At 32.8% G+C, this 27,960-nt stretch overlaps 1 protein-coding gene across 9 annotated transcripts in view; it reads right to left on the reverse strand.

Annotated features, from left to right (window-relative positions):
• The window catches only part of LOC135831196 (facilitated trehalose transporter Tret1-like), a 143,286-nt gene that overhangs the window by 83,795 nt on the left and 31,531 nt on the right, over positions 1-27,960 (reverse strand). The window contains exon 1 of one of the 9 annotated variants that reach the window (XM_065343626.1): positions 21,439-21,593. The exons of 4 other annotated variants lie outside the window; for them this stretch is intronic. In XM_065343626.1, coding sequence (XP_065199698.1) covers positions 21,439-21,480 — 42 coding nt within the window. In that variant the 5' untranslated portion in view covers positions 21,481-21,593. Of the gene's footprint in view, positions 1-804; positions 850-9,038; positions 9,382-14,759; positions 14,784-15,437; positions 15,495-21,438; positions 21,594-27,960 lie in introns of those variants that run through there. 4 more of the 9 variants (XM_065344051.1, XM_065344464.1, XM_065343707.1 and 1 more) reach the window with 4 other exon arrangements.

Raw genomic sequence — 27,960 nt, forward strand, 5'->3', positions numbered from 1 at the left:
CTTACTGATTTTGTAACAACATTTTGGCTTTGCTACTACATTGCCTCTCTAAATTACAAAATTTCACACCAGTTTTCAAATTCACTTTTCTTTTAAATTATAAAATTTTTAATCAATTTTTGAAATTCCCATTTCCTCTTAATAATTATATGAGATTTCAAATAATTTTTTGGAATTCTCATAAGGTACTAGTTCTTACAAATTATGATATTACAAACATTTAAATTATATTTCAGAATAATATTCGCACGACTTCATATTATACAAAATTTCAAATCAATTTTCTGAACTCACAATTGCTTTCAAATGACAAAATTTGTAATCATTTTTCAAGTTCACATTGTTTGCAAATTATAATCAATTTTCAGAACTCTCATTGCCTATAAAATAGTAAATTGCTTTTCAGAGTTCGCATATCTTCTAAATTATGTACAAAATTTTAGAATAATTTCTGCGTTTGCATTGTCTTTGAGTTTGCAGAATATAGTCTTCAATAACAATATTTTTCAAATCAATTTTCCGAATTCCATATTGCCTTATGAAATTTTAAATCAATTTTTGGAATTTAAATCATCTTTTAGAATTCCTATAGTCTTTGAATTTACAAAATTTCAAATACTGACTTTGCCACAACATATTGGTTTTGCCACAGCATATTGGGCTTTTTAACCAAATTCAAATTCAAATTCAAAACTAAATTGGAAAAATTTCAATTCATGAAAACAACTGAATTAAAAAAAATATTCAACTCTAAAATAAAAAAAAATATTGGATAAGACTACCTAATAAATATTAAGTATGTACCTGCTCACTGAACTGCATAACTGTCTCCATGGATTCCTTCCTAAACAAGCACCCTATAAATAAACCCCTGACAAGAGGTCACACAAGAATCACTCAACACCAAGCCAAGGCCAACAAGTACAATGATGTACTCTCCACAAAGGTAGCACATGGAATGAACTGCAAAATTTCAATCCCGCTTAAGATAACTGAAAACTTGGAGGGGGGAACGAACATCTCAACAAACCACTCCCACTTGACACACGTAGCTGGCAATGGACCTCTGGGGGAAGGGGGTAGCATTGGTGTTGGAATAGGACTGAGGGGTATATCAGGGTAGGTATACAAGGTACAATGAACACAGCAGGTGGTAAAACTCCTTATCTAATCTTGATACATGGCCTCTTTTTTTACCTTTTTTAGAAAATTATGTATTAAAGTGATGGACTAGATAAAATTACAATTGCTAATAAGCAATTACCCATCAAAATTGATTGAAAACTAATCTATTTCCTCCGCTTGAATGATTCTCATAATCTGTCCAATATGTATAACAAATGGTTGGATAGTTGATAAAATTACCTTTCTTGGAGTTGAACCGAGACCAATACTATACTCGTAATATTGTGCTAGGCACACACTAAACTTTAGGAAAATATTTGAGCTTATCAAATTAACATGATTGTAGGTACAAATATGTTCACATTGTTCACCTAGGTGTTTGAAAAAAGTTTTTCGAATTTTTCCAACTTTTATGCCTATTTTAGAAGGAAGGAAGAAGAGGAGAGAAGAGAAGATTTTCTGAGGAGACTTTAATCAATATACAATTTCACAAAAATTGAACCAAGAAAAATCATTTTCACTGGATTTCTTTCCTCCAATATTTTTGCTGCACTCTTCATGAATACATGAAGACTATGATTTTTTTCTCATTTTCGCCTTATCGTGTACTTGAGAAATTTTTTTTTGAAATGATTCAATTTTTCAAGAGTACCAAGTCAAAATTTATTTGAATTTTTTTTCAGGTTACAAAAAACATTTAAAAAGAGAACTAGACAAAATTCGAATTCTGAAAGAAAAAGAAGGCACTAGAGAAGAAAATTTCAAAGTTTGTTTTCTAAAAAGGGGGAAAAGGTAGACTTTTTGTTAACAGTTTAAAGGGAAAATCAGCACTTTTCTGCAATTTGGGAAAAGTACACATCCATATGAAAAGAGGGAAAAAGGAAATTCGCCAAAATTTATTTTACCAGATGAAAACAACAGCAATAAAATCATGTTGATTAAAATTATCTCCAAAAAATTTATTACATCAGATATTTTTAGAATTTGAAGAAAAAACTCGAAAATTGAACTAATGATGAAATAGTTAAATTATAAAAAGCTTTGGTGCAAATAAAAAAAAATTATAAACATAACTCCTCGCCCCTTTCCCCTCAAAAGAGCACGAAAAAGTTCAACTATGGATTCATCAGAATAAGCAAAAAGAAAGCACCCTAGGTTTACATAAGTTGAAGCGAAGTGACCCATATTCAAGATATCAATCTTCAAGGTATAAAAAGTTCCCAAATAATACACTAAAGTATTTTTAAAAAACCTCGCCCATTAAACTGTGTACATATTATTTTAATGACCGTGTAATTTTCAAATGCATGAATAACGATGGCAAAATATGGAAAAACTTCATCAACTACGATGCAGGAAATACATAGGTACATATATATTTAATTTTATGGAAAATGGAAAAATTAAAGAAAACATAAATAAAAGCATATGCGAGCAGTCGAGCACATAAATATTTTTCAAAACACAAAATCCATTAAAAAAATTACCCACACAAATCATAAAAAATTATTCAAAAAAATAAATAAAAGTTTCGTGATTTTTACACAACCAATGAAGCGGTAAAAATTGGAAAACAGCCATCAAATCTTAGGCAAAAATGGTATGATGCATTCAACTGGAGATAAGAAATGGGGGGGGGGGTGCAGAAAAGCAAGAAATCGAAAGAAATTTAAATTAATTTGTCATGAGAGAGAGTTTGGAAGGGCGATTTGTCAATCAAAATGAAAAAAAATTCTAAAAAAAACATCGTCATACTCGAATACATTGTCTTTCAAATTATTATTCAATAATGCAACAGTTTCGAGAAAATAATTTAAAATTGATTCAACAATAAAAAGGATCTCCGTTGTCCCGAAGGAACCAAAAACCAAGTTAACAACACCATATTTTCTCTCAAAAAAAAATCCCCCTCCTCACCGCACCCCAATTCCCATATACCACCTACTCAATACATGTAAGTTACATTATTTTCGTGTGTACATCCAATAAAACAAATACTATTCATATTTTTACCCTCCCCTTAGGGACACTTCCGTACAAGGAAATAAATCGCACTAGAGAACCATGTGCAATAAATTCCATTCTAAATCAAGGCATGATGAAATTATTGTACTTCTGTTATAGCTTACAAGTTTCTCCTCTAGGTAGGTATCTAAATGACTCTCGACAGTACTATTTGCGTAATAAATATCCTCCCATTCGATCGATTTTTTCACCAAAACGACTATATATCGTTTCAACTGTTAGTTAAGCTATCAATCCACTGATAATATACTCGCAGTAATACTTTTTAGTGGAAATTTTTTCGCGTATCTTTGATACGAGTAAATTTCATGCACTGACATTGTTAACGAGTTTGTCGAAAAAAAAAAATAAAAAATAAAATTTTAAAACAAACGGAACAACCGCAAGCTCGATATTTCAACTTTTAGTGCATGTAGTAGAAGTACAAGTACGTACAGTAGCTTATCGTAAAAACGTCATAAGGTCTCTATAATCGGTTAAATTTTGCTATAAATTTGATAAAAAACCGTATAGAGAGTTGATTAATCAATTTTTCGCTTCGATTCGTTCGATTGGTTGGATTTTCAGCCATGACTAAGTACATAGATAAAAAGTACGTACATGGAAATGATGAAATGACGAGATTACTTTCAGATAAAAGTTTGCTCAGCTCTAGACTATCAAATTGAACGTTGCAAATAACACGATTATAATTAACCTCTTTTTATTTTTAAGTATTCAATTCAAAAATAAGTTTGAAAATTTTACAATGTACCTATGTATGAAGATAAACTCAGACACTTGTTGCAAATACACGTGACCGATTCCAATATCTCCAAGTTGTGCTTTTTTTTTTGCTACTATCTCTATGACTCGAGAACAAATGGAAAGAAAAATTTTCTCATTACAGAGCTACGTCGATCGTATATATTTCCTGCACTAATAACCGGTTTTTTTTTACACGTATGGATCATTAAACGATTTATAATTGAAACTAGTTGGTATTGAAATTGTACCTTTTATAATGCGACATTATTTCATTTGTAGTAAACTGACGAGTGACGAGTACCTACACTCTATGACTTTTTAATAAAAGTTATAAATAGACAATTATGCTCGTTCATGACTCGATACAACTAAACAAATTCCTTTTTCTTTGTATTTAATTACAAACTATAGAACACCGATTCGCCATGGACGACCCATGGCGCGTGTTGTTTACAGCATCAAAGAGATGCAGAAAGAGAGTAAGGCCCGATGAAGTGATGAAGCTGTATTCTCTTCAACTCTCTATGCAGGCAGTATATGCAATGCATAAAGTCTGTTGATTGGAATTTTTTGAATTTTCATTTTCAAACACGCGCGTTGATTGATGAATTCGGATCATAGAGATTAATTGGGATTTATAATATGGTTCTTTGTAGAATTAAAAAAATTGCAAGAGTAATAACTAAATTGCATAAAGAGTTCTGAGAATTATAGAACCGGGAACGAGATAAGAAATATGTACAAGCTGAAGCTTGGTAATCAATTTGTAAGAATTTAAATTTCATGGAACAACTAGGCCATATCGTACGTAATTGAATTAGTGTAGAGTTACAAAAAGGCTTACACTGCAAAACTTGTTATTTTTGTTTATGCATCAGTATTGTACGTAGAAGCTAAGCATACGAGTAGGATGAAAATGCCACTGTACGAGATTCTTTTTAAAAATATAAAAACTACAATTTTATGACTTTTTGTAGGTAGAATGTCAGATCGACGTAAAGTGCTGCTCTCTAGCCTTCTTCCCTTCTCACTTCAGATCTTCTGGTGAAATGAGACCTCTTTGGGAGAGTGAACCTTATAAAAAAATTCACCATATGAAATCTAAAAATTGAATTCCGAACACCTTAGGAACCACTGGTCGAAATTTTTTCCCCTCTATTTTGCTGTTCAACTTCTTTTTTAGCCACTAAAAAATACAACAATTTAAAACAGGTGAAAATATGTACCTCACAGAAAGCTATGAAATCAAGAAATTGGAAAAGTGACTCGAGGTCAAACCGTGCAAAAAATTTCTAAAATGAAAATTTGTGACTTTTCACTTCCTATTAGTAATAATTGAAACTTGGATCTAGAAATGGAATTGGAGGATATTTTCAGAGGATGTTATGCTACACTTATACAAGAGTAACATTTTAAAAATTCGTTAGAAAAAATAGTTTTTTTAAAGAATTTTTTTCTGAAATTTTAAAAATGCCCATTGCAAAAAAAATCAAAATATTGAAAATAGAGAAAAATATAAACATGAGCAAAAAAAACATAAAATAGGTAATTGGAAGAAATTCCAGACGGATTCAAGCTGTCAACAATTATTACTGAAACTGTAAATTGTGGTGAAGGAAGTGGAAGGAGGGAGGCTCCTCAAATATAAATTTAGGGCTCACGATTTTCAATTGCATAGGAAGGCTCATATACGGATTTAACGTTCAACTACAAAGTGTGCAGCAAATAGCACAACATGAGAAATCAAGAAAAAAACAGAATTTTCAATAAAACATTTTTGATTTTTACAAAATTTTAATGGAGGGGGGGAATCAAATTTTATTTTCATTTTCAAAAGACATGAAGATAGTGAGTAATTCGAGATAATCTGGACTCTGCAGTATCCGGCCTTTTGGCACCTTGAAATGAAAAAAAAATATATAGATATTCAATGTTGAACTTACTAATTTTTGCTCAAAATTTATGTATCTCAAAATCAAAGCCTTTTGGAAGCAAATATCAATTGCACTCTATACGGATGATAAATATAATTTTCTATAATTTTCGTTTCCAGACAAAAAAAATCATGACCTATTTTTCACATTTTTACCGCATGAAAATACCCCCCCCCTCAAAAAAATAAAAATAAACAAATAACTTGAAACTAAAAGGAAATCGAACAGGGTTGCCATTTTTCACAGGATCAAAAATTGGGTATTTCAATTTTTTTCATTTTTCTGATTTTTTTCATTTTATGAGATTATTGAAAAATTTTCAAGTGTGTTTCGAGCAAAATTCATGATTTTCATGACCGTTAGACACCCTGTCATTAGAAAATCGATCCATTTACTGCGATAAAAAATTTGATTTTTAAAAGTTTTTTATCGCAAAATTTTAGAATGCAATTAAAGATCTCACGAAGGAAAAAAAATTGGAAAAAAATTATATAGAGCAAAAAATGTTATATGTATTAATAAAATGTGATAAATTTTTCCTAAAAGGCTTTGCTTTTGAGATATGATGTTTGAGTTTAAAATTAGAAAGATTCCCATCATACAAATGAAAAAATTCAAAAAATGTTCACAGATTTAAATTTGTATTTTATGTTCTCTTTTTTTCCTGGATGAGGGGGGGGGGGGGGGCTCTACACAAGCGAACAAACGTTGTTCAAAGAACAGAATTTCAAGCAGAAATGTTTTCAAAAAATTAAATAAAAAAATGAAGGATCGTTTTCTTTGTACTTACCTACAATTTGAAAAATAATCATTGAAAAAAAAATATAATTATACAAAAGAAGCGTTGAAGGTGTACATTTCTGGCTTCTCTGGTGCCCAGTTTCATATTACGTCGGTATTGAGAAAGTAGGTACTACAAATCGAAAAAAAGTAGGTATAAATTCTGTCACAAACAACAACAAAATTTTATAATTTTTTCATGGTCGTTACCTTCTTCCTTCCACTAGCTTTTTCTATCAATTTCTGTCATATGATGGCGTAAAGAACATTCAGGTAATAGTTTTTTAGAAGTTCATAATTTGGATTTTTTTATTGATCATCACACATCGTACCCAAGGACGGAATTTGTAGATTTTTGAACGAATTTTATACCCTCATTTTACTAACTTTTCGCCAAAAATGTAAAATTTTTACAAAAGTTGATAAATTCTGAAATCTTGTAAAATTTTCCAAAATATTTGAAACAAAATGAAGATTTTGCAATTTTTTAAAATTCAACTTGATTTTACTCAGACGGATCATTCCTCGCTGAATTTATTTTTTCGAAAAAATTTAGCATTTTAAAAGTTAATATCGAACAAATAATTACCAACTCATAGGTAGGTATGTCTATGTACATAGTAAGTTGTTCCTGGTAAAACTACAGCAAACAAAGACGGAAAAAGACTAAAATTTGCAGGTTTTTTGAAAACGAATTGGATAAAATTGCTATTAGAGTTAGATAACAATGTTATTAATGTACTTTTTTTCATTGGTAGTTTGTTAGAATAACGAAAACTTGATACTGTCACTTTAAATATACATTATCAGGTTCCCTAAACTTTCAACCAGTGGCGTAACCAAGATGGGGGCAACTGGGGCCCTCGTCACCCCCCTTGCGGATAATAATTCAGAATAAACCATACAAAAATTGACGTTTTTTCGACCAATTGCTTGGCTCGAGCAGAAATTTTACCCACTTTTCGGTAAAATTCTGGCCATGCAACTGCTTCCAACTCACATCATGTTGAAATTTGATGTGCTGTACTCGTATAAAATGGCTAATTTGTGATTCCAATGTTTTGATAATAAAGCTGAGGAGAAGATTTTACCTAGCATGGCCACTTGACCAATTCTTTAGATCGATTTTAGAAGGAGGTAAAATTAATTACAAGGAAAAAAGGTTTAAAAAACCATTATAATTTTTCAAATTCTATAAAATTAATTACAAGGAAAAAAGGTTTAAAAAACCATTATTTTTTTTTTTTTTTTTTTTTTTTTTTTGGGGTGTTTATAATTACAAGATTATTACACCCGTAAGGGGGGGGGGGTTAGATTTGGTTTGTGAGGCCGATGTTTTCTACTAGGGAGATGAATTTTTGTATTTCTGAGGGATCGTCAGGGATAGTAGGTGGGTTTTCTTTTATCTGTAGTGTAAGTCTGTTTTGTTTTAGTTGGGGACAGTTGAAAAGTATGTGTTGGATGGATATGGGTTCGTTTCTGCAAAATTGGCATGAGGGTTTTGGTTCTTTTTGGTATAAGTGGTTATGAGTAATTTTTGTGTGGCCTATTCTTAGTCTGGTAATCAGGATTTCTTCTTTTCTGTTCAGGTGGCCTAGATTTTTCCAGGGGAGAGTAGTTTTTTTATGTTGGAAGAGTTTGTTTGAAGTTTGTTGTGACCAAAAGTTCTGCCAGTTAGTAAATGTATTGTGAGTGATTAGAGATTTAATGTCATCAGGAGTGAGAGTGGTAAGAGGGGAGGGGGTAGCGGCTGTTTTTGCTAATCTATCAACAGTTTCGTTTCCAGTGATACCTATGTGGCTGGGAACATACATGAAGCTAATTGAGTAATCATAATATTGGAGGTTTTTCAAATTCTATTTCCAAATTTTTTATTCAGTACTTTTGACACTGAAGGGGGATCAAAAGCAGGGCACAATATTTCATCAAAATTTCACTCGACTTCAAAACCAATCCCTTTGTAAACCACCATTAAATCAATCTGCTTCACCTTTCCAACTTAGTCAACTGATCAATTCCTTCTATAAAGTCACATTCAAGTTCAATTGCCTTTCATCCACCTTAAAAATTCCAACAATTCTTTCTCACTCGTTGCCTTCTTCAAAATGCACGAATTTGACATACCTGCGTCATTCATCGACACAACAAACATTCGTTTTCGCAGTCAAACCGACAAAACCGTTTCCTAGTGAACAGATCGATAAGACAGACCATAATATCAAATCAATATCAGGTAAAGTCAACAGATAAGCACTGGTGAAAAAATATCAAATACGATGATAAAAGTTACAGAATATCGAAAAATGCCATTAAGAAAACCAAACAATCATGGATTGCACAAACTTAGTTATCAATAAAACCCCTACGACGTTATCTACTCGTACAGTACCTATTTACTTTTAAATAATGAGAAAAGTTCTCACTTACCCCATCCATCTGAGGACGAATGTGTTTCAAAGGCATGGTATTACAGGTCGATTGAGAACTCGCAAATACATCATCAAACTTGGAGCAACTTTCCATAAGAAACAATTCGCACGTACTGTCGGTAAACTTATATTGCAGTTGCAGTTACATTATTGAGGTGTAACTCAAACAGCGAAAAATTTCGTGTATGTTTTATTTACAGCTTGTTATCAGTCTGTCGTGTATAAATTCATGGGCTTTAGAGATAAAAAAAATTGAGCGTGCGCGATTTTTTTTTCTGCACAGTGAAGACGTACACGAGGGAAAAACAATGAAACCGATCGACACCATCAACACGTCTTGCACTCGAATGGATTTGAATTTTTCAATTTACGACTAAAAAACTATCGATTTGAAGACGTCAAAAGGGAGACGGGGCGTACTTGTAGTATGTTGATACACGCAATCGCTTCTCAAGGTGAAGTAACAAACTATCTAGTATGTAATTCTGTCCTAATGCAATTTGTTTAACAAACAATTGTGTGCCAAGTTCGACGTTTACGATTTGGGCAACCCTTAATTCAAATACATTTATACGTAATTGTAAGTTCGCGATCGTTAAAATGGTACAAAGTGCAATACGAGGAGATATCAAGCCGCAATAATGCAAAACCACACGTAGATACGAGTAGCCAGATACATATATGAATTTTCACCACCGACGAGTCAACCACACACACTATAGACTACACTTTTTGAAAAATTACAACACAAATGTGACAAATGACAATTCTACTCGAAACCAAGAACCAAGGTTCACGTCACTGATAACTTTTTTTCACACATAAACCAACCGAAATCCATCCTTCAGGTACCTAGACCTACGTATACAATATTTATGTAGTGTTGGGGGCTGGGCTGTCTCTGTCTATTTACATATTTTCGTCGTACACTGAACATTCCTAGGTAGGTAAAATATACGAGTTTTCCCTCCAAAAACGACACACGAAAAATTAAAAACCTAACTTCGAAAACATCTTTATAAATTTTTCGCAGTCATTAACATTGATCGTGTATTCGTATATTTCGTTCGCATACAAAATAAGTACATACCGAAGCACGCTGCATGAGAACTCATTAATCAAATTTTTTCGCATTTGTCTACTGCTCTTCATGCCTCTCTGGCGTATTCGACACAAGTCGATTGTTTTTTCATATTTTGAATGTCATTCGAATATAAAAGACTTAGGCAAGGTTCGTTCAGTTCTGTAAAATCATACTTAAGAACTTCAACTTAGTCAATCTACGAGTAACTCTTCCAAGTCGTATAATTTTAAAAAATTTTAACGTTTAAGTAAACGGACAACGGAACGGTACTGACCTCCACGTTATTATCGTTGTTCAACAGCTGAATAGATTTCGCTACAATTTTTTTTTTTTTTTTTCAAAAACGACGCCGCCATGTGAACTTTTCACCTTTTTAAATTCTGATATGATGACATTTCGACATACTGGTAACGATGATTAAACTGTACAGTGTACATCGCTTTTAATTGGCTCGAGATGAGACGAGCCCTCGATGCAACGCCAACTGTAATCATTTAATCGAAAAAATACCGCCGGCGTTGTGTTTGGCGCCCTTCAAAACCGTGTAAACGACATACACGACGAATTTTCATCAGCTTTTTGCACTATACACAGACACACACCTCATCGCGACCCTTCTCGAACTCGACGGAAATAAATTTTTGATAACGGTGCAATGTAGATGTTAGATTGCAAAAGTGGATTTAATGACAGAAAATTTTTATCGTAAAATCGAACGTGTGAAAAGGTTAATGATCATTAAATCACACATCGCTTCTAATTGACTCAAAATAAGTCGAGCCTTCAATACAACTCGAGCAGTTATCATTTAATCGGGAAAATATCACCGGAATTGAGTCCGACGACCTTCAAAACCATACAAACGATATACATAACGATTTCTTATCAATTTTTGCACCTCACCTCCCCACTCCACCCGCTCCCCCCTCCCACACCTAGCAAAAACTATTAATAATGCTGCACTATACTGTAAATTGAGTCGAACGATCACATATTTTATACTAAACGCTAAATCAAACTTGAAAAAATACTCTGTTTGAAAGTAACGGGAGAAATTCAATTTAGAGAGGGGAAAAAAGAGATATTGGATGAGGAGTAGGGAGGAGATGAAACTGAAAAATAATTAAATTATTGTCCTGTACATAAACAGTAAGTCCCACTTATTAGAGTTGCGGATAATAGAATAATTTGGGTGATGGATGGAAATGTGCTGGGACAGAACATTTGTATCTTCTTGCATGCAAATTTTTTGACTTAACTTATTAGAAATTTCAACAAAATTTGGAGTTTAACGTTTTTTAGTGTGTGTAGCACACTATTACTTTCATTCTGAAAGTTGAAAAATTCTTTGGCTCGAATGTTCTCTTAGAGGAATGGGCCGATTTTTTTTAATCTTTCATACGTAGGTGAGGCTTAACTTGAGGCAGGGAATGTCGTAATTATAAATGTAATTAATCAAGTAGCTTCTTGAGTAATTGCAATTGAAGAGCTCTATTCCAAAGTGGGTTAAGTCATTTTTCAAAAAAGCACGTTTTACGGAGATTTTTACTTCAAAAGTGAGTCAAGTCATCGATTTTTCAAAGTGATTTTTTCTACAAGCAATTGTTCAATGTCCAAAGAAAGGAAAGGTGCACCAACCTTTCGAAACAGAACAAATAGCAATAAAAATTTTAAACGCATTTTTTGGTGAAAAAAATGACTCAACCCACTTTGGAATAGAGCTCTTCAATTAATTATGAAAATTTGTACTAAAAAAACAATAAAAAAAGAGGAAAAGGGCCATATCAAAAGAGAAGCGGACAAAAGCGAAGCCGACGTCAGTTAAATTTTAAAATTTATGTAACACCACAGGTGTTAAAATCTTTTCTAATGTTCAATTTTCAAATTCATTTTTCAAAATTGAACAATGGAAAAGATTTTATCAAAAGTGAAGCCAACGTCACTTAAATTTCAAAATTTATGTAACACCACAGGGGTCGTAAAATCTTTATGACCCCTGTGGTGTTATATTTATAAAAGATGCCAATCGGCAAACACAATAGGCCATAGAAACTTTTTACAAAAATTTCAAATTTGGTTATTTTCTAAATGTTATAAATCAAAGTGATTTGCCGTCTATTGATTTTCAATGATCCATTGTATTCGCTTATCTGTCTCGCTTATACCTAAATGTAACACCACAGGGGTTATAAAATTTTCTTTATTGTTCAATTTTGAGAAAGGTTTTTAGAACTTCTGCAGGTGTTTCATTTAAGGTGCACCGGGGCAAGTCAGAATGATTTTTCGCAATTTCAACTTTGACCAGCTGTTACTCCTCTTCTAATGAAGTATGAACCAATATGGATCAAATTTATTATGTAGGTTTTCATAAGGGTTCTTAACCTATGGTGAAAATTTGAGCGCGATTGACGCAGTAGCTTTCGCTCAGTGGAATAAAATATAAACTGTTCCGATTTCCCCCAAATGGGGGGAAGTCAGAAGGGGCTAAACTTTGCCGAGGCGTAGATCACAAACGGAGCGTCCTAGAAAAATTACATAGTTACAAAATTGTAGAGAATTTTATTCTCTTTGAGATCACTCTCATCAGATTTTCACTAGGACGCACGGTTCGTCCGCTATATGCGAAAAACTAAGAAATAGAAAGTCTGTATTTTAGAACAAATTCAAAACAAGTTCAAAACAACAACCAAATACAATTGAACCAAAGACATCTAAAATGAAACTGAATCGCAAAAATTTGTATGCCGTGATAAAGTAGGGGTAGTACCCTCAAGTCACCTTTAGTGGCACTTCACCAGATATAAACCTCTAGACGCTAGAGCAAGTTTTCTAACTTACCCCGAATTCCAACTTCCCCTGGTGCACCTTACACAAATGCAGTACCTAGACAATAAAAGCAGGTGGTTACCCTTTCTGAATCAAATCCTACCAGTCATTTGTGATTTTGCAGTGCTCCCAAGAGGTTCATTCAGAACTGTAGTGCTTTTGGAGTCACATTATGCTTTCAAGATATATCGCGTTGTGCTTTGGAGCTTTCAGAATAGCACAGTAAATTCAGAATCATGTTGTGCTTTTTTTCAAAATTGTGCTATGATTTTTTTTGAAATCCCGTTGTGCACTGAAAATACTACTGATAAGATGAAACAGTGACCATTCCTTCCTTTTACACACGTTCTTATGGGAAATTCGTAATTTTTGAAAGTCAATAATTAATTCTGTAACCAAGCTAGTAAGGTGATTTTGGTTTTAAACGAAAGAAGAAACGTTCTACTCTTCCAATACGTTCTTATTTTTAGTGTAAGTGATTTGAATCATGTACAAAACATACTCGTACATACTTTATTCAAACAATACTATTCTGCTTCCCTGTTATGGGATATTTACATTGAAAAAGGCAACTTGAATGATGTGATTTTTAGGTGTTTAAAAATGAGTTAATCCGAGAAGTAAAAGAATCTTGGGAAAATAAAAGATAAAGACATTTTGGATGAAATTTGATCAAAAAAGAGACTGAAATTGGCAAATGCGTGAAACTATTCAAACAACTCACTAAAATGGACAGGAGTCCATAAAAACAGAATTTTCATGTATTGAAGGGTTGCGGAAAGATTTTTTGCATGTTAATACTTGACCAGAAATTGGCTCAGCAGAGCGACAACAGATCTAAGGGTGGACCTTGTTGCATTTTCTCCCCAAATTCCAAAAAAGTAGAGAGCTTAACAGTGGTCAGAAGTACTCAAATAATTTCAAGTCCAAAATTTCAAAAAACAATTCATTTTTGATACTTTTCCATGTTTTAATCAAAAAAAGCTAGAAAAGTTTGAAAAACTACATATTTGCAATTTTTTTTCAATTTTGAAGCAACAGATCACAGCTTGCAAAAAGGTAGAAGATCTGAACTTTTCCACACGTTTATTCAAGTCTGATTTGGCCATCCCCAAGACTTACATTTTCTCAAAATTCCTCAATAAAGTTCAAAAACGACTCATCCTAAAACATAGGGTCTACTTATTCAGTAGAATTCAAATTCAAAATTATGCTTTTCCAAACACGATGAACTTTTTTGAGGGGGGGGGGGTGTATTCCCTTTACTTTTTTCTTAAATATGCTTCTAATCCTGCAGATTCATTACTACACGAAACTCTCCCGCATGTTCATTTTGAGCTTTCAAAGTACTATACTTTAATTCAAAACTGTCGAATTTCAACTCGATGAAACTTCATCCAAGTAATGAAATTCCTCCTTCACTCGATTGACCTTTCTGTCTAAAAATACACCCAAAGTAACTCGAAACGAGCCAAACAACGTAAAAAAGAATCAATTTCTTCTCGTATATACCAAGAACATACATCATAGGAAATCTAAAATAAACAAAGCTGAGCAAACACCGGGGAAAAAATTTCCTAACCAATTTTATATAGACTTTCTCAACCAAAGTGATTGAGGACGAACGTTATAAATCAATAAATTTCTTTCAAGTTCAATTTTGTTTTTAACCCGATAATTTAAAAATAGGGTTAAGTCGAACTAGGCCGTCTACAATAATAAAACAGATAACACCAGATCGTAAAATTAAACACGACGACGACAACATAAATTGAAACTAGTCTTATGTAGCTGAAAAACTACACATACCTTTAGAAAAAATTACTCTCTGTGATCTTCTTCTCTCGCATACAGGCGATCTTGTAAACAAACGAGTTCAGCAGCTAAAACTACAACAAAATAAACAATCGCCACCTTCGGTAACTACAAAGAACCTCGCGGGAGACCAAAGCACAGAAATCGCCGCCGCCGGCGAAACAAACATATCCTAAGTATACTGACGATAGTAAACCCATCGAAAGTGAATTTTTACAAAAACTGAAAAAAATTCGCCAAGTTTACACAAGAAGAAGAAGAATGAAGAAGAAGAAGCGACGAGCTAAACAAATACCAACCAAGTCGAGGAGTGTATTTTCAATGTCATTGAAAATTCGCCCACCTCTCACCACCCTGCCTCAATCCCTGCGACTCGATGCGCTGATGAGAATTTTTCTCGCACGTTTTCACGCTTTATCGTCTGTATTAATCGACGATTACTCGGCTTTTCGATTATTATTTTGTCGAATCGCGTCCTTCGATACACAAGCGAGTAGGTAAAATTACGCCCAAATATCGTTGGTAGTTTCGGTAAATTACGTAATCGTACGTAAGTTTCGATTCGTCGATGCAGTTGTTTAATTTTGGGGAAAATTCTTCCTCACAGAAATCACAAGTGTGCAGAAAAACAACAATTTAATCACGTAAATTACGAGTATATTACGTACTAACCTTCTTGAACAACAAATACGTCCTTTCCGATGGTCCAGACATAATTGAAAACTCGCAGTAAACCGAATACGAATATACGCGAACAATTAACGCAATAAATAGTCAATTAACAGTTCGGGGGAACTTTTCTACGAAATAAATTGGAAAAAAATCAAGTCTCGACTAAATTAAAGCGAACAAATTGCTAAAAATTCTCAACTACGTATCGATACCCTATTAACACGACCACTGACGACAGCATTAGGTTTATTTGTGGGAGGGCAGCGATCGACGTATCGTATGTGGAAAAAAACACCAAATCAAAAGCAACGTGCCTTAACAAAATGTAAATATTTAAACGTGCAAAGTTCATCGTTTCGGTGTATTCTGGAGTCAGAGTCACGAGGAAAATGATTCACAAACGTCATCGGCCGAAAAGTGAATAACAATAACATGTGTATTCGATAAGGCTGATATTTAAACAAAAAGGCAAAAAAATCCATTAACATTTTAAAACAATGACGTCAAAGGAATGCACAATCCTATGGTATTGAATATTGATATTTGAAGCACACCAGCACCGTCACACCATGTTCTATGTAACTTTAAGAGGGTGTGAGATATGCAACCCTCTTAAAACACCTGTGTGAACCTTGGCATCAGTTCTCCTAGAGGATTAATGCAATTTGCAAATATCTATAGAACTTGTTGTAACGATAGAGGTATTTTCTGAATCGTATATGCATGAAGATTATCTTACCATTAGAACAAAAAAATAACCCCGTATTAACCTACTCTCTCGAAGTAAAAATCGGATTTTCCATCATGATACGCCGTCGTCATTGATACCGACACCGAGAATGTTTTATAATCAAATTACCATTATTTATTTACATTTTTCAATTGTACTGTAATAAGCGCAGCAGAAGACTTCTTAAAGTACATATAATTTACGACGTTGTAAAAATTAACTCGAACGTCGCCTCCTCGCGTCGAGTTGTCTAATTTGTTCGCAGGTATCCTGAGTACCGAGCTCAATATTTCAACGTATGCTTAAAAAGTCAAGGTCTCGTACTCGTGTACATATTTATATTTTCACTCGTACGTGTGTACTTACGATTCATCATTCTTCTCGTCGAGCGAATCGAAGTTGTGGGTTTTCAGCGATAAAAATTAAGAAAAATTACATTAATTACGATAATTTCCCCGTCGTACACAAGAATAGATGTAATTTTGTAAAAAAAAAGAACAAAAACAAAAAAAAACAGTGCAAATGTAAGTTGAAAAATTATTTCGAGTAATTTAAGATTACGTAGGTACTGATGAAATGAAACCAATAGGGTCTTTTTTACCCCATTTTTTCAGTTTTTGAACTAACGAAATTTGAGTTGAATTGATTAGTAAACTCAGAGTTTGACGTAAATTAGTAAATAATGACTAAATTTTCGCATACTTGTGAATACGAGTAAGTACGTTATATATATAGTTAATTAGATTTGTTTCATGAAAAGCCAATAACTCCTCCCTCCCATTCTCTTCTTCCATGAGAAGAAAAAATTGAAAAATATCAACTGTTGAACTTTGTTTTTACTTTTTGCAGACACGTGGTCAGATGAAATTCAAGAACAGTCAGAGTGAAAAGGAACGATTCGAAAATGCCACGTTTAATAATTTTTTTTTTTTATATTCTAAACAATCAAAAATCTTCTAAAATGAGAACTAAAAAAATAATAAATTAAATACATATCTATAAAATCGTTTATATTCGAGACCTGAAGATGACGAAAAATTAACACGAGAGAAACAGCATTTTAGAAAAAAATATGCCTTATTCTGATTTCACACCTCAGATCCTCATACTTCAAGAATATCTATCTTAGCCAGAATCATTTCAACGAAATTCGCTCAAATGCAGTATTTTAGGTTTTATTAGGCGTTGGATTTGAAAGCTCCGAGTGGAGACAAATTCGAATCAAAATTCGCCTACTTTCAAATTTGGGGGGGGGGGATGGAAAGGTGTGAAAATGGTCAAAAAAATCAAAAGTTACATAACATTTATGTATTCAAATCATCATCTTAGAGCAATTTGGAGGGGAAAAGCATGTTTTTTCTATATTTCCCTGATTTTGGAAGACCCAGTTCAACTCCTCCCACCCCTTGAAATTGACCTGGAAGGCTCAGATTTGCCATGAACATTTACTTGATGCCCTAGATGTCCCTTTCGAATGTTTTTCACAGTCGAACCTTTTCTCACTTTTTTCCAGATTCAAAAAAGTGGATTTCCTTCAAGGTTTTTGATTTTTTTATCATCACCGAAGACTCTCAAAACTGACCTAGGAGGCTGAAACTCAAAAATGATCTTAAGCGACCAAGTCCAAATTTCCAATGGAAAAAATTTAACTGACTCATTCCACGATTGGTTCAATTCTAGACATTGAAACAGCTGATAAATTTGGCGAAGTGACATTTCCTCCAATGATGCTCCAATTTCCTATGAGTTTACCCACTTCCCTTTCTTAAAAATTGCCATATTTCTTAACCTATGGCTCATATCGAAAAAATTTACTAAATTTTTTCAAAATTTCATGCTCTAATAAATAATTTATGTCCCAATTTTTTTTGTCCATCTAACTGAGGTCTTTCACACCCTCCCCTCCCACTTCTCATAATTGAACGAATTTCTACGATTTTTCACTTATGATTTCGAAGAAAATTTGAGACATCGAACTAGAATAATCCCAGAACTTTGAGTCTGAGATCAATATTCATACAGACATTTCAGTTTTATGGCGAAAAGTCAAAATTTGAAATTTGGCTGCTGGTCAAAAGTCTTTGGGAGAGATATGAGGAGTTCAAAAACTTCTCAAGATCTCCATACTCGAGAAATAAATTCAAATATGAATTTTTTGTAACAAAAAAGTTTGTCTATTTTTGAAAAATTCAACATAATCTGTCTTATTCTGCCTCCATTTTTGAAGTGTATTCTTCAAATTTGACGCACAAGAGTTGCTCTCAATGCATTTTCATAATTTCCTAAAAGAAAAACTTTTGCTCTATTTTTGTAACTTTTCGTGAAACATAAAAAAAAACAAGAGTTTGACCATTTTTAAGGGATAATTTTCCAATGTGAAGGAGAAGGGTTGCCTGAGGTGAAATTTTTGTAAGAAGTAAAATTATAAGTAGAAGAGGGGTTGAATGCACAAAATCGAACAAAAGTTTCATTTTCCGTTAAAATGGCAGAAAAGCCTGTTGTGTGTTTTTTTTTTGTCAAACTTCCTGGAAAGCCCACTTTTATGCAAAATTTCAAAAAACATCCTTCTGATTAATCAAAATCGCCAAAAAGTCTTGTCTTTTGCTTTAACTGAAGAAAAACTTTTTTGGTCACGTTGTCCAAAAAAACTGCTTTTTTGGAAAAATTGCAAAAAAAAATCAGTTGGTTATCAATTACGTACATTTTGACCAAAATCGCGAAAAAACTATAAAAAAGACTGATGTTTTATCAAAACTGCCAAAAAAAACTGTTTTCTCTATCAAATTGTCAAAAATGCCAATTTTTTGCCAAACTCCAAAAAAAAGCATTTTTTATGGTCATAATTATCCTAAAAGTGCATCTATTAGTGTGCCAAAATTTTTAAAAAAAAACCTATGCCTATTTTTTATCAACATTGCAAAGAAATTTTGATTTTTGTCGAAATTTCCTAAAAGTTTGGGCTTGTACGTAATAAGAATTGCCAGAAACTGTTACATTTCGGAATTACGTTTTTGGGGAAAATTCTTTCCGGGAAACGACCTTTGGGGAGCATTAATTGTGGAAATTCGAGAATTCAGGTCAGGAAAAAACAAAAGTTATTGAATCGCACAAAATTTCAATTACTTTAGTTGAGACATTTTTAAAACAATTTTTCCAAAATTTGATGACTTTTAACAACCCTTTTTGTGGTTTTAATGACACTAATGACACTAATGATAATTCCCATCATCTTTTAATGCACGATATTTTCAAAAAATTTCCAAATTCGCTTCAATTTTCTCTCTCTAAAAAGTTTGGTCATTTTTAAATTTTTTTCCAGATGTTCTCATTACAAATTTCAACATTTTAAAGACACAAAATTGTAAAGTACCTATTATTTTAACTGGTCTTGGAAAAATTTAGTAGACACAGGGGAAACAAAAAATCACCCAGTTCATCAACAAATCTATGTATTTTCAAAATTAATATCCGTCAAATTCCAATAAAATGAAAATATTTTCGAAGTGGCGCCATCACTTTTTCCTCAAAATAGCGCAAATTTACATTGATGTTCGTATTTACATACCAAACACACAGTTACCACATCATTTTTCCGTAATAAATTGAATCACTATGATGATTAATTTACGATTGAAAATTGAAAATGATTCATTTTAGGTGGGTGAAATAATCTAAGGTATGTACCTACATAATTCAATTAATTTCAAGAAAAATATCTAGTCAACATGAAATTTCTTCTATTTTGGTTTTAATTTTCTAAAGAATAGAAGAGAGATAACTGATTAGGTACTCTATCTCATCTTCAGAATTAATTGTAAATTTCAACGAACGATTCGGTGGCACAATTGTGAAAGATCAAAGAGTCAAGTGAATTGAATCACTGATTACTGAATATGACTACTATAAGACTACAATTTATGGAATTTCCTTCGGTCGTAATTGTAAACGATTTGATGACAAAAAATTCAAAAAAGATGATCCCATAGAGTCGCAAATAAATCGACAATAATTTGTAATAAAATTCAAATTGCTAATTTTCATTTTTTTTCTTCTTCAGAACAAAATACGTTTTCAATATCTTCCAATTCTTTTGTCCGAGGTCCAATTTTTTTCTGTCTCTCAAAACAGAACAACTTGATGAAAATTAAGCTTAATCATCACTAATCATTATTCTTCGAGTCGACAAAAGATTCAGAGTTAGTCTAGCGAACGATACCATAATACTTCAAATCACCACTGTAATCTCCCATCTCATCATTTTTAATCGACTCGTAGCAAAATCAATCCGAACGAATCCAACCGTTAAATTTTTTTTCGAAAACTTCTAAATTAAGAAATTACGTTTAATTTCGAACCCGAAGACCTAAAACGAAAAATCTATCGATGTCGATGTGTTTTTTCCATCTTATTTGTGACACGAGAAGACGAATTCAATGGCGCCGGATATTTTTCATCACCCCTTGAACTGGTGTGGAATATGCAAATGAATTGACGCAAATGCATCGCGAGAATGCTTTAAACACGATTATAGAAAAATTAAAGTGCGACGTATGCAGAAAAAAAATTAATAACTCGAATAACAACGAGCATATTAAACCGGACGAAGTTTTTATTGGAAGGTCGCGGTCGTTGAGAACCATTCGGCAGATTTTAATTGATTTGCAAAATTAGCCATAATTGTGATCGATTGAAACGCGGTAATACGCGTATTTTTTGCAGCGATCAATTCCTCAAGTTCAATATTAATGTCATTCGAGATCTTCATCGCCATCACCTGCACCCACTTCAATAAATGGTCAATCCGACATCCGTTATACTTAGAAGGCATTTTTTTTTATAGTAGATCCAGAGTTGTGATTTGCAAACGGCAAGAATTTTCCCACCTCGGGCATCAAATAAGCTAACACGATCGCGATAAAATTTATACAATTATACCGAATTCCGGTCACGTTTATCTCCAACCATCATGACCAGTGACCACAATAACCGTAAAAATTTTTACTCGAGATTACTGACCTGATGAAACAATACGTGCTCGTAATTTCATTTCGAATAATTACTCTACCGAATGCCCATAATGTGGTCATCGAAACATAGCATAAATACAGCAGTAACTTGACACTTACCTAAAAACAGAAAAGAAAAAAAAACATAAATTAAACGTCAAATTTTTTTTACCAAGTGTTTCAATTATACTATTAGGTACTAAAATAAGCAGTAAGTAAAATTACGATTAAGATATATTTTTTTGGCAACGTATTCTACAAGTACCTTAGCATCATGGCATTTAAGCTCGAACGTAATATCATTCATTAAAGAAAAAAACACGCGAACAAGATATACTCGTAATAAAGGTATACTAAATGAGTGAAAAAAAAACACCGGCTGCTTACTCAACGAGTCGGTGAAGACTATTCGAATAAATCGTAACTTAAGCGAGAACATTTAAGTACGAAACGATTTTTTTTTAACGTCCAAAGGGCACGAAAGGTGTATGCAAGAATCGAGACACTTTTCCCTATTTTGTAGGCGTTACCAACACGCCGGTGGAAAACTATTTACCAACCTTGACTCACCTTGAACTTCAATATACGGAATCATTATGTGTATATTTTCACAACGAATATTACATTTTGTAACCTATTTTCAAGTGGGAGAAATTGCTCATGTCTCGGGGGTTCAAGGAAGCGAGGTATAGTAAATATTTCCGACATGCGAAATGACTGCTGCCGGTAAAACAAGAAGCCGGATACGGTTGCTATTTGCAGGGAAGAAATGGGTGAAAAAGAAAGGGACGTTTTGAAACGTTCGAGAGACGAAGTTTGGTGGGGGTTTTCGAGTGGAATGAATAATGAGGGTGTGAAATGTTCACTATCGTTACTTTCTCGAGGTTTAAAAAACTGGTTATAAAGTTGAAGAAACCGGTTTTGATCCATGAAAGAGTTATTAGACGATTTTTTATGGTTAAAAAAAATTACCCATCAATTTTCACTTCAACTTTTCTCTTTGGAAAAATAATATGCAATGTAACTCGTTCAATAAAGTTGGCATTAAAACCGGTTGTACCGAAGTGGATTTAAAACACCTGAACAGAAATGAAAATCCAATTTCAATGGAATGGTGATTCCGAGGAAAATGTCCAGCTTTTCAATGTTGATAAACGAGATGGCCAAAAAATCACAAAACTGTTTTTTCGTAAAAATTGAGAAAACAGTAAGGACTGAAATTATGTTTGAACTTAAAAAAAAAAAAACAAATTGTAGAGCACTGAAGAACGATTATAGAACCATTCTGAATTGCTATTTGAAAAGAACAACAACAACAACAACAACAACAACAGAACAAAAAATGTTGGATAAGAATTTACAAAACTTGGCCCAAAATTGAGGACTGCACATAAATGGGAAATTACACGATGTAAAGTATGCTTGAATATTAGCCTGCGAATTCTCAGCCCTCTAAGCCAAGTCACTCCTTCTGTAGTGAAGTCCTACAAAGTTGAAATGAAAATTTTAAAAAAATTGAAAAATTATTCAAAATTTTCCATTTCTGTATCAAAATTATCGCTCAGAAAAATCCTGACACACAACTGGAAATTTTCGGAAAAATTTCTCTTTCATCTCGTGTTTTTATTTTAGTTTTTCAATTCGAGAGAGCTCATTAAAAGAAGACCTATCATTTTTTTTATATTTTTGAATTGAGTAAGTATTTTCACATTTTTCAAAGAAGGTTTTGTATACTTCCAAGATACATATGTCATTCAAAATTGAAATTTTTAAAAATGAAATGAAAATTCTTTTGAAAACATGAAAGAAGTAGGTAGAAGCAATCTGATGAAATTTTCAAATTGATGAAATCCTAAAATGTTGTACAAAAGTTGAATCATGTACCCTATCAGCGATCTGAGGGCATATTGATGACTCTAAATTTAACCCCTCGACTACATATACAACTTACTACATTGATATGTCCCCCTACAAAACACCATTTGGGCATAAATTCGCGGAAACGTTTTCCTGACACCTTAAAATCAGCCATTTTTGTACTTTCAAGGACTTGGTGCCGACGTAAGCGACCACCGAGAAAAAAACGAACTCCACAGGGAGATTCAGCATCTCAAACTCTACAAATTGAGTGCTACCCGTATATTTTAAAAATCGATTTTTGAGCTTTGAACTTGAAAAACGTGAATTTTTAGCTAAAATGGCCCCACTTTGAGGCCACGTGGCTCAGCCCCAAGGTGCCGCGGGGGGCTAAAAATTTTTTTGGGGTGGTTTCAACTCAAAAGGAACCACATATTATGTGAATTTCAGAAAATTCTGAGACCTACGTTTTTTTTCGACCCGCCCTACTATATATTGAGATTTTTGAGGAGGTGGGGGGAGGTGGTGTCGACTGAAAATTTGTCTGGTGATGCGCGAGAAAAATTTAAATTTTGTCAATTAATATAATACTTTGTGTATGACTTACGCAAATTTTTATTTTATTTTCTGGATTTTTGAAGGCCTCAAATGTGAAATTTGTTTATTCCAAAACGAAAAAAAAAATGGCTCAAGCGAAACGAGGGCGAGAGCTTTTGAAAATTTTCATTTCGAGATGCCTAAAAACTAGGTTTTTTAATGCGAGGAGTTTACATTTTGGTTTTCAAAATTTTAGAATTAGAATGATATTTTTTTTTTAGAACAAACTCGTAGAAAACGAGGACGAAAGCTATTGAAAATTTGTATCTCGAGAACCATAAAAACGATATTTTTTCATGTGAGGACAAAGAGTTTATTTTTTTGCTTTTGAAATAAAATTTTAGAATTTGAATGATGTTTTTTTTTCATTTTTAGAAAAAAACACGTACGAAACGAGGACGAAAGCTGTTGAAAATTTGTATTTCGAGAGCCATAAAAACGATATTTTTTTTTATGTAAGGAGGACGATTAGTTTATTTTTTTGCTTTTAAAATTTTAGAATTGGAATGATTTTTTTTGAAGGATATACTTCGAGAGGCAAAAAAACGATGCTATCACGAGCCCTTATTTTGCCGGACCCTCCAGGAATCGCGGGCCTGGGGCAAACTGTCCCCTTTGCCCCACCCTCTCTCGACAGTCATACAGCAGTGGATAGAGACGAGGCCATGAAGAAGAAGAAGAAGAAGAAGCTATGTACATTCAATGTCATTTTCCTCTCCTCCCAGTTGATTTTTTTTTTGCTTATTTATTTCTTTTACCAGAAGTTTTGTGATGTTGGGAGCCTTAAGAGAAAAGAGAGAGAGGGAGTTTGAAGAATTTCTCATCATCTTGTAGAGCTGTCCTCTTTTTTCTGCGAATTTTCGTGCTGTGTTTCAAATTTTCCTTTTTTCACTGAGCTTCACTCGGAAAAAAGGGCGGTTTACAAGAGCAATGTGAGGATACGTTCATGAGGTACATTTTCTTAAATCCCCTACCAGGCTCGACAAGCTCTGTAAATTCAATTTTTTTGGCAACAATTTGTTTTGATTGTTTTTCGTGATGCTAAGAAAAATATTTTAAATTATTTTTTTTATTTTATATCGTACGTATTATATTGATTAATGAGTAAATGATACATTTTTTTCGAAGAAAATATTATATTTTTAGTAGCTTTTCTCCTATTTGTCTCGTATAATGAGTTCGTTCATAATACTTCACTTATTTATTATTATTATTTTGCTATTTTTCTGCAATATTTATTTAAAAAATAAGAAATGAAGCAATATGAGATAAATACTGTTGGCATCTTTGCTGAACGGAAATGAGTAATTTTTTTTCGTCGTATAGAGAATTTTTTTTTATTCAGATGCAAAAAATTGAATGAATATTAATTGAATTAGATTCATCTACAATTTGAAAACTGGGATTCCATAAATAATTTATTGAAGTGCCCATAGACGCAACCATTTGAAGGGAAGAGCGATGGGTGAAATTGAACTGGAAGTGAGCCTCAAAACAGTAGGACAGTAAAAAAAAAAAGTTTATCTAAAGTCGTAATTTCCAAATCAAATTTTTCGCAATTTCAAAGTGTTACCTACATGATTGTTATTGTTGATGTTGCTGTTGTTTTTTTTGCAAAATCAAATTGGAAAATGTATATTTTGGAAATTTTGAACATTTTCATAACATTGAATTTTGCATCCGGGTAGCTGAAATTTTTTATTGTTTCAGTTTAGGTATATTCGTATACTCGAAATACAAAAATCAACGTTTGAAGGAACAAGGAATTGAGAATTTCAAAAAGTGCAATTTTGGTTTGAACATCATTCAAAGCATTTGGAAGTTTCATAAGCTCGTTTGAATTGATTTTCTTGATTCATTAATAATCTACAGGGTGAATCGATGTGTAGGAAAAGTGATTCGATTGTGATTCGCTTTAGGAAACCAGTTTTTTAAAATCAATTTGATGGTTAGTATCACTCATTTTAATGTAAATTGAATTAATTTTCTACGTAAATATCGTTAAAATATGTGTTGAAAAACATGTATGTTTTCAATTTGCTTGAATTTTTTGAACGAACGAAAGTCGTCAAGTTTCACATAGATACCTATTATTCATTTTTTATTTTTCGAATCAAGACAGTTAAGCATTTATGAACTTAATCTTAATTCACTTGCTCCCCTCTTCTATTCCACAAGTTATATACTTATTTTCTTTGTTCAGATATTTTTAGTGGTTCTCATTAATTTCATAAATTTTTTCTACTTAATTTTCAGACCATTGTTTCTTCACTTATTCTACTCGATGAGTGAATTTTTTCGTCAAAGAGAAATTGCTTCGAATACAATCCAAGTGGGTTTGTCTTTCAACCTATTTTCATCTTTTTGAAGGGTAATTCGGCGTTGTTTCCCTCTTACCCTTCTCACCACCTGTATCTTTTTCCCAATTATAAATTTCTTTTCACATGTAAAAGAATTCTATGCCTATTGTGTCAAGTTAAATGGATTTTTCATTCGTTCATTCATCGGGTGAAAAAAAATATTCGAATTTTTATACCTGTAATTTGTTTGAGCTTTTATAGTCAAAATGATATTAAATTCGCATTGAATATTTCACTTTCCGTTCTTTTATTTAATTCAAAGTACCATTTTTACTAATCTTGGTGAATTTAATTAAACAATAATTTAATTGAATTGATAATTTTTAATTTTCGTAAAGTATACTCGTCGAAATAACGCTTTTGAATGAAAAATAGCGTAGGCTGAATCAATTTTTTAAATTTTCTCGATAATGAAACGTTTCGATGGGTTTTAATTTTCTAAATGTATAAAAGTATTCGGTACGTAGGTTCAATGGAAATGAAAAAAATGCACAATTTTTTTCTGCTTCGTTACCTTGTTCTCATTTTTTCCCCACAAATATTTGTACAAAAATACATCACGAAAGATGAACTCGTCATCAAAAGGGCTCGCAAACTTGACACCCTCATCGTATTGTAATTCGTATACTTGCTCAAACTTGTAGAAAAAAAAACGTGTAAGCGCATTGAAACACAAGTGCAGGAAAATAATAATTTAAAGTTCAAGGTCGCTTAAAAAAAAATATCCGACGAGTACTTCGACTAGGAACAACCAAAAACCAATTTAAAAGAAATAAAATTACAAGCTAAAAAAATATCGTTACGATCGTTAAAAATTTTTAGCGATTCGTAATAAAAAATTGATGGCAAAAGGGAAATATAAATGAAGACGTACGTAGCAAAATCAAATAGCGAGCTCGCCAGTCGACGCGAAACATTAATAAAAATAAATTTTCGTCCTATTATATCATCAAAAAAGAGGTGTTTGCTTGTGTTTTTCTTTCATTCATCGTCGGTGTGTAGATTAGAAAAGAAAAGGGTTGTTTTATCGATCCGACTACTTACGTAAATAATGAGAAAATTTTTTCAACGTCGAAATTAACTACGTGGTATCTACGTTTCAGTCGGGCGATGGAGAGAGAAAAAAAACTAGACAAACGTTAATTAGAAATTTGAACGAGAAAAAAAATCAATGTTGGTATCAGCCAGGTACCTAAAATAACCGGTGTTGTTTAAGTATGATTTTTCGAATACCCAGACTGAGTTTTTTTTTTTCGGAAAATTTTCGTATCGTGTTACCGGAAATTTGATATACGAATAAGTTTACTTGGTCGTATATGTTCGAGAATTATGTTCTTACTCCTACAGTGGTTAAAAGCTCGGGTGTTTTTCTCATTCATTAGAGGGCTCAAGTGGGAGGAATTTGGTATTGTTATTTTTCAACTAAATATTTAACGCTGCGACGATATAATTACGTGTACATTGAACAAGTTGTCATTATACAATAAAATAATATTCGGCTTGTTCTCATTTTCTATAATTTTTATCCGAACAAGGAACCATGGGATGGACAATAAAGCTGTAAGCATCATCGAGGGAACTGAAAAAATTATCACCCGGATAAAACGTGATGTTTACTTGTTGAATTTTTCCAACATTATCTCGCGATAACGCCCACAACAACGCTGATAATGGTACTTTGCCAGACGATTTATACGTACAATTGAATTGGAGCAAGATCCTATTCTATTGCGACTTTCTTTGGTTCACGTGAACGATGAAAAAAAAACTAAAACTTCAAATATGCCAAAAATTTGAAACCTTTTTTCTCGCATGACAAGTTGAACAGGAAGATACGTTATAGGATGAAAATGATGAATGGGATGTGTCAAATTTCCTGTTTAAAAGGCTCGTAAAACCTTGAAATTTTCCATGCATTTGATAATCTATTTTATAATAGGATGTCTGGAGTTGTTTTCTCAGCTTCGAGTGTC

This window comes from Planococcus citri, chromosome 1 (genome assembly GCF_950023065.1).
Source record: "Planococcus citri chromosome 1, ihPlaCitr1.1, whole genome shotgun sequence".
NCBI classification, from domain to species: Eukaryota; Metazoa; Arthropoda; class Insecta; order Hemiptera; family Pseudococcidae; genus Planococcus; species Planococcus citri.